General features: G+C 50.1%; 1 protein-coding gene across 1 annotated transcript; it reads left to right on the top strand.

Moving 5' to 3' along the window:
- The first annotated feature begins 480 nt into the window (after positions 1-480).
- LOC136502041 (fruit protein pKIWI501-like) lies at positions 481-1,894 on the top strand. The gene is made up of 2 exons (XM_066497523.1): positions 481-583; positions 788-1,894. The coding sequence occupies exons 1-2, from the start codon at positions 569-571 to the stop codon at positions 1,472-1,474; spliced, it is 702 nt and encodes a 233-aa protein (XP_066353620.1). The 5' UTR covers positions 481-568; the 3' UTR covers positions 1,475-1,894.
- Positions 1,895-6,810: the final 4,916 nt, after the last annotated feature.

Raw genomic sequence — 6,810 nt, 5'->3', positions numbered from 1 at the left:
TTATTCTGTAGCCACTTTAAGTTACGATAATTATTATGTTAATTTATGAGATTATAGTAACTCCTTACTAAGTGGTTTACGATAACGTTATGGTAAATATCTCCATGTGTTATAGTAACCCAACTATCGTAAATATGTATTGATATTATCGTAAATTAGTATACAAAATTATCGTAAATAGAGGTGGCTACAGAATAACTTATTTTTGTAGCTGGCTACTGAATATATATATATATATATATATATATATATATATATATATATATATATATATATATATATATATATATATATATATATATATATATATACACACACACACACACAAAAAAAAAAGAATCCGTATATATGATGATGATACAGTACACTACACATGGTTGGCTGGCTGGCTTGCCCTTTTACACGCAATGACCATTTTGGCCTTGCAGCGCCGGGCACTATATATACAGCCCCTCTGGCCCTCTGCCTCAACACACCGTACAGAGACACAGTCCATCACACTGGTAAGCTCTGCTAAGCTTGGAGCTTCAGTGCTTTGTTCAGTCCAGCTCCATCGTCAGCTGCACCAATGGCCACCGTCGAGGTAACCACCGCCTTAATTCCGATCCTATTCTCTTCAATTCAATCACTCGATCGCATAGTCAGTTTCATTTCATCCATCTGCATCTGCATGCATGCACCGGTCACCACTATATTTTGCGTGAATGATGCAGTACGTGATCGTACTGAACACACCATGGAAAATGCATGCTCACCTTTCCTTCCTTCCGTGTGTGCCAACGTGCAGGTCCAGGTCCCGACTGCCACGCCCGTCGAGGAGGCTCCGGTGGTAGTGGAGGCTGTCCAGCCGGCAGCCGTCGTCGAGGAGACCCCGAAGGAGGAGGCCGCTGCTCCGGTCGTCCCAGAGACCCCGGCCGTGGACGAGCCAGCTGCGGCGGAGACCGAGGTCGCTAAGGAACCGGAGCCGGAGGCGGTGGCGGAGGCCGAGGCTGCCCCTGCCGAGACGACTGAGACCAAGGAGGTCGAGGTCGAGGTCGAGGTCGAGGTCGAGGCCGTGGCTGAGCCGACTGAGGCAGAGACCAAGGAAGCAGACGCGGAGGCCGCGCCGGCAGCAGAGACGGAGGCTGCTGCTGCCCCCGTCGAGGCTGTCCCGGCCGAGACTGAGGCTGAGCCGGAGGTGGCGGCCGAACCGGAGGCAGCAGCTCCGGCTGAGGCCGAGACCAAGGAAGCGGAGGAAGAGGCTGTGGCGGCCCCGGTCGAGGCCGAGACCAAGGAAGCGGAGCCTGCGGCGGCGGCCGAGGCCGAGGTGGCCGTGCCCGTGCCGGCTGAGGACACCAAGGAGGAGGAGGCAGCCGCTCCCGAGTCCGCCGCCACAGAAGCCGCGCCGGCGCAGGAGGAAGCACCGGCCGCCGCAGCGGCCGAGGAGGCGGCCCCTGCTCTGGAGGCCGCCGCCGCCGATGACAAGTCCGAGTAAGTCCAGCGGCAGACGTGCGCGCGGTCGATCTAGCTGTGTCAGCCTGTCACATGGCGCCGCGCTGGCGCCACGGAACACGGCATGGCGCCGGCATAGGTCGCTAGTTAGCTGCTTTTTGGTGGACTCGTCGTCGCTGTTCACCGGATTCACGTTGTGTCGTACTTAGCTACGTGGCGGGGTGGGCCCCATTAGTACCTTGTGTTGTGTTGTGTCGAATAATGTATCTGTGTGTTACTTCTGTGTCGGGTTAGTGGGCCGTGTCGGTGCTGATGTGGCCTGGCTTTACAGCACATCGGTGGGGCCGGGCCTTCTGTCGTTTATGTTGGTTAATACGTGTACCGTACCATCTAGCTAGTATGTGTTTTGAGTGTGTAGTATCTCTCTGTTCCATCTTTTGAAGATCTCTTTTTTTTTCTTTCAAATCAAGCTCTTCAAGTATGAACTTGTTACTAACGAGCATTACCATGTGGGCTAGATTTGAGCTATACATAACTCTCTAACTTTGTGTAGGAATAATGGTTATCTAGCGGGTAAGGACCCGAGGCATGTGGGTTTTCGACCCGACGGGGGTGAGGGCAAATCTGAACTCCCCCACATAGGCTATGGGTTCATGGCCTCGAAACGAGGCGAGTTTTTATTTCTACCCATGCGTGCCCACCAGGGATCAAACTAGAGTAAATTAAGCCCACTATTCGATGAAGCCTAACATGGCCCGTCTAATAAACCAACACTAGTAGGTATAAAATATCTCCCTTCATATAGAGTTAGACTCCTCTAGAACTCCTCCCCCTCCTGCTCCTGGCCAACCCAAAGCTCATAGGTGTCACCCATAAGGACTTTTGGGCTACGGCGAGTTTTGGTGCTGAGTTTCTTCAGGCATGGATGCACGGATGTTCACCTAGCCCCAATCCTCCTCGTTGACATCCCTAACTTTGTGGCAAATTTATTGTCCATTAGCTAGTTAGGTAGCTAGTGGTGGACTTTTAATCGATCAAGGTTCAAATCCTAGGCTTGAAAAAAGTAGTTACGCCCTGTATTCACGGACGGAGGGAGTACCATGAAGAAGAGATGTTATTTATTAAGTGGGGCTCCTATGTTGATTTCGTCAATCTTGTAAATCGGTTGGTTTAGTCTTTCAAAGGTGTTCACAAAGTTAAAGTGTGTGTCCATAGATGTGGTAGTGAGTATGGATGTCTCTATATATAAACTTTGTGCCTCTTTTTGGTTTGCGAAAAAAAAGACTGTGTGGCAAGGTGGGTGGTTTCCTTGAGTTATGTAGAGTCGTATAGGACGTTTGTGCAACAATTGATTTCACTTTTTTTTAAGAGAGAACGATTGATTTTACTTGCCTAGCTTCAAACGTGGAGCACTTTTGTTAAAAAAAAAGGGTCCAGGATCAAAGTTTAAGCCCAATAGAGATCCGCTTGACAAGGGCTCTTGTTCGAATCCCATTTTAGGGCCGGCCCCAACATGGGTTGAAAGGCCGTACCTCCTGATCGGCCCATGGGATCATGATCATCAGCTTGATCCGCCACCATTCCTGCACTACTGAAAAGCCCATGGGGGTTGACTGTTCGCAGCCCTGCGAGATGTCCGAGCAAGGGCAAGGGCGAGATGTTTTGGTTCTTGAAAGGATCTTTCCTGGAATTAATAAAGCCAGCGAAACAATCTTCCGTGGAATTATTGAAATGTCTTTGCCCTGAGCCTGAGGATTGCCTATAAGTCCATTTTTTTGTGTATATATCCAAAATTTAACAGCCTATTCGCTTATGCTGAAATTTGACTTATACTAAAATATTGTGAGATAAAAAAATTATTCTATAGCTGAAAAATAAGTCTAGCGAACAAGAGCCAACTAGTCCATAAGATCGACAGCACCAAAGCGGAGCCCGGCTGAAGTCTACTGCACTCTACCTGCAATCGTGCCGTGCCGCAGCAACCTGGAGAGCGGAGGCTGACCATGGTCAGGGCCGTCCCGAGGAGACAGGAGGCCTTATACAAAACTAAAAAAAATGAGGTTTACTAGTCGAGAAAAAAAATCTCTATTCTTTATTTTTTCTTACGCTTTTGTCAATTCGATTCAAAATTTTTAGACCAATTTATAGAAGATATGGTTTCAATCTTCAAACACTAGTCCACTAGGCGAGTCTAGATGAAAAGAACAAAATTTAGAGATTGATCCGCTACTCGCTATAGTTTAATGTGAATGAATTGGAAAAAAAAAAGAAATACGAATGATTAGTATTACCTTCAGCCTTCAGGGCCTTGCCTCGGTGCCTCGCTGTTGTTGTCACTCGCGATACATGGCCGATAGGAGACGGCAGGTTTGGGATCGCAGGAATCGGGAGACAAAACGACGCCGTGCGATCTTCGGAAAACCATTTTTTTTATTAAGCTTGCTAGTGGGTGATCCTGTTTTGGGCCAATGAAGCCTATATGGGTTATGGTACTAGGGCCTTGTTTAGTTCGGCCAGAATCGGCATTTGCACAGTGTTTGATGTGGCGGCAAACACTGTAGTAATTTCGTTTGTATTTGTGAATTATTGTCTAAACATTGACTAATTAGGCTCAAAAGATTCGTCTCGCAAAGTTCAACTAAACTGTGCAATTAGTTTTTTATTTCATCTACATTTAGTACTCCATACATATACCACAAGTTTAATGTGACGAGGAATCTTCTTTTTATATGGCGTTAAAGTTAAAAATTTAGGAAACTAAACGCGGCCTAGAAAATTGGAGGCCTACGAGAACCGGAGGCCCTGGGCCGTCGCCCTGCCTGCACGCCCGCAGTGAGGGCCCTGCCATGGTCGTGTCACGTCAGCCGTCACGCTCCCTGTAGCGTAATGTCTCTGCCTGGGCTGGGCAGTGGGCACGGACGCACGTGGTGTCTGCCTTGGTTTCGTCTCCCTTTCCCTAGCTTGCCCCGGCTGGCATGCATACATATATGCCTGGGTGCTGCGTGGTGCCGGACGAGTGCACGACCTGATGGCGCTGGTCTGTCTCCGTCGCCGGCGCTCGCACGGCACAAGCACAACCTTTTTCGCTGATGCTGCATGCCGATCGACCAATCCGTGACGATTTTTGACCATGACGATGATGTATTGATGCAAAACCGATCCTTGCAGTAATGGCTGGTCAACTTATTGCGCTATTAAAAGTCAGGCACATCAATTAATCCGGTACGAAAAAAAACTTGTGTATTGTAGTATGCAAGAGCAACTTGCTGCTCGCCGTCGTGGACTCGTCCCCCGGCCCCGGCCGTGGTCGGCTCGGCGCGCCGTGCGGTGGCCTGGTGGGCGACTGGCATCGCGGCGCGGTCGTGGATCGCGCAATTATTCCTTCCGTGCGTTAGTCGTCACGATTTATGTGCGTATAACTTTAACTTGATTTATAAAAAATGTTATATAACATTTCTATCTTCGAATAAATTTATTAAAAACTAAATTCAAATAATGATACTGATTATGTATCATAAATATTAATATTTTTTAATATATATTTAGTCAAAGTTGTTTATCAAGAAATAAAAACGACACACGTTTAGGGACAGAGGGTGTCGGTGTTTCGCACAAGCACCGGCAAGTAAATTTATAGTAATGCGCGTTAGGCTCGGATGGTGCGCTAAAGGACACAAGATTTATACTGGTTCGGGCCGAATGTCCCTACGTCCAGTTTGCTGCTGCTCGTGTTATTAGCACCGTGAACGGTCTGTAGTAAGGGGTACAAACGATCGAGAGAGGGCCTGGTCCCAAGTCTCTGATGGAAGGGTTGAAAGGAGGTCAAGAGCTTTGTAGCCGCTTGACTGTGTGTATGAGTGCGCCGTATTATTCGGTCTTGAGAGTCCGTCCCCCTAATGGAGGAAGCGCATCCCCTTTTATAGAGTAATGGGGTGGCTTTTACAAGGGCGAGGGTTTAGGACGTGTACTCTACTTAGTCTTGTGGCTCACGTCTACCCGGTCTGGCCCGTCATTCTGATGAGTGCGAAGGAAGATAAGCGCCTATAATACTATCGACGTTTCTGTATAATGTCAGATTGGTTACAGAGTGCGGCCCTACGCAGGGTATGACTGTAGTACAGTGGTTTTGACTTATGAGCCTCCCCCAGTCTTGCTCCGCACGCCTTCTGGTTCTCATGAGTCTTCGTTAGAGGGACGCGGGGTCGGAGTCTGGAGTAGCGCTGTGGCCAAGGTCTTCTGACTTGGTGGTCCTGAGGGGTCGGGAAGTGGGCGCCGCTCTCTCGGATCCATAGCGTGGTGACAGAATACCCGTCGTTCGTGGAGATAACAAATCTTTTTCTAGGGCGTAGCGATTGTCGTATATCTTCGTCGGGTTCCGTGTCCCAGGGCTGAAGGCGGCGCCTACAACTCTACAGGGCGAGGAGCACACACCTGTACAACCTTTTGGGCCCTGCGGCGCCTGGAAGGGTCTAAAGCACCTGTCCCGTCATCCCCTGGCAGTACTTTTCCTGCCAGGGCGCAGGGTATGGTTCTTGGAGCCACGATTGACCCGAACGTCTTGTCTTACCCTGTCCCTATCATCTTGAGGGAACGGGGAGAAGTGGTCAGGTAAGATGAATCCAGTCTTTAGATATGGAGCAGGGTGAGGCTCGTTCCTTGTCGTCGGACGAAACGGATACCAATCCTTATCTCCTGAGCGAGACCGACCCTGCCCTCCGAGGTCGGGCGAGGCGGAATCTATCCCTCAGCCCTCGGGCGAGACCGAGCCCGCCCCAAAGGCGTCGGGCGAGACGGAGACTAGCCCTGAGCCCTTAGGCGAGGCAGAGCCACCTAGAGGCGTCGGGCGAGTCGGAGCCTATCCCTCGACCCTCGGGCGAGACCGAGCCCGCCCCAAAGGCGTCGGGCGAGACGGAGACTAGCCCTCGGGCGAGACCGAGCCCGCCCCAAAGGCGTCGGGCGAGATGGAGACTAACCCTGAGCCCTCGGGAGAGGCAGAGCTATCTCAAAAGGCGTTGGGCGAGGCGGAACCAAACTCCTGTCATTCGAATAAGAGACGAAACAGTGCTCTTATGCGTTCAGAAGTTTTTAATATTCGGTGGTTATTGGTTCCACCTTCCGGGGTACCCCGGTATTAGGTCCCCGATAGTAGCCCCCGAGCCTCTAGGTGATTCGAGTAGAACCACCTGGAGGGTGTTTTTTGACTTTGTCGAAGTTATTTTGCCAGAGGGTGCGCGTAGGCGCACCTGTTGGGTGTAGCCCCTGAGTCCCCGGGTGATTCGAGTAGAGTCGCCCGGGGGGTTATATCGGTCCCTTCGTGGGTAAGGCTGAAGTACTTAGTTTTTATCAACTGGATGTTTTTCCGAGTGGGTCGTGGCATCC

This window comes from Miscanthus floridulus, chromosome 13, assembly GCF_019320115.1.
Source record: "Miscanthus floridulus cultivar M001 chromosome 13, ASM1932011v1, whole genome shotgun sequence".
NCBI lineage: Eukaryota > Viridiplantae > Streptophyta > Magnoliopsida > Poales > Poaceae > Miscanthus > Miscanthus floridulus.
Note: the sequence above shows the minus strand (reverse complement) of the source record. Positions and strands in the feature narration are given on the sequence as shown.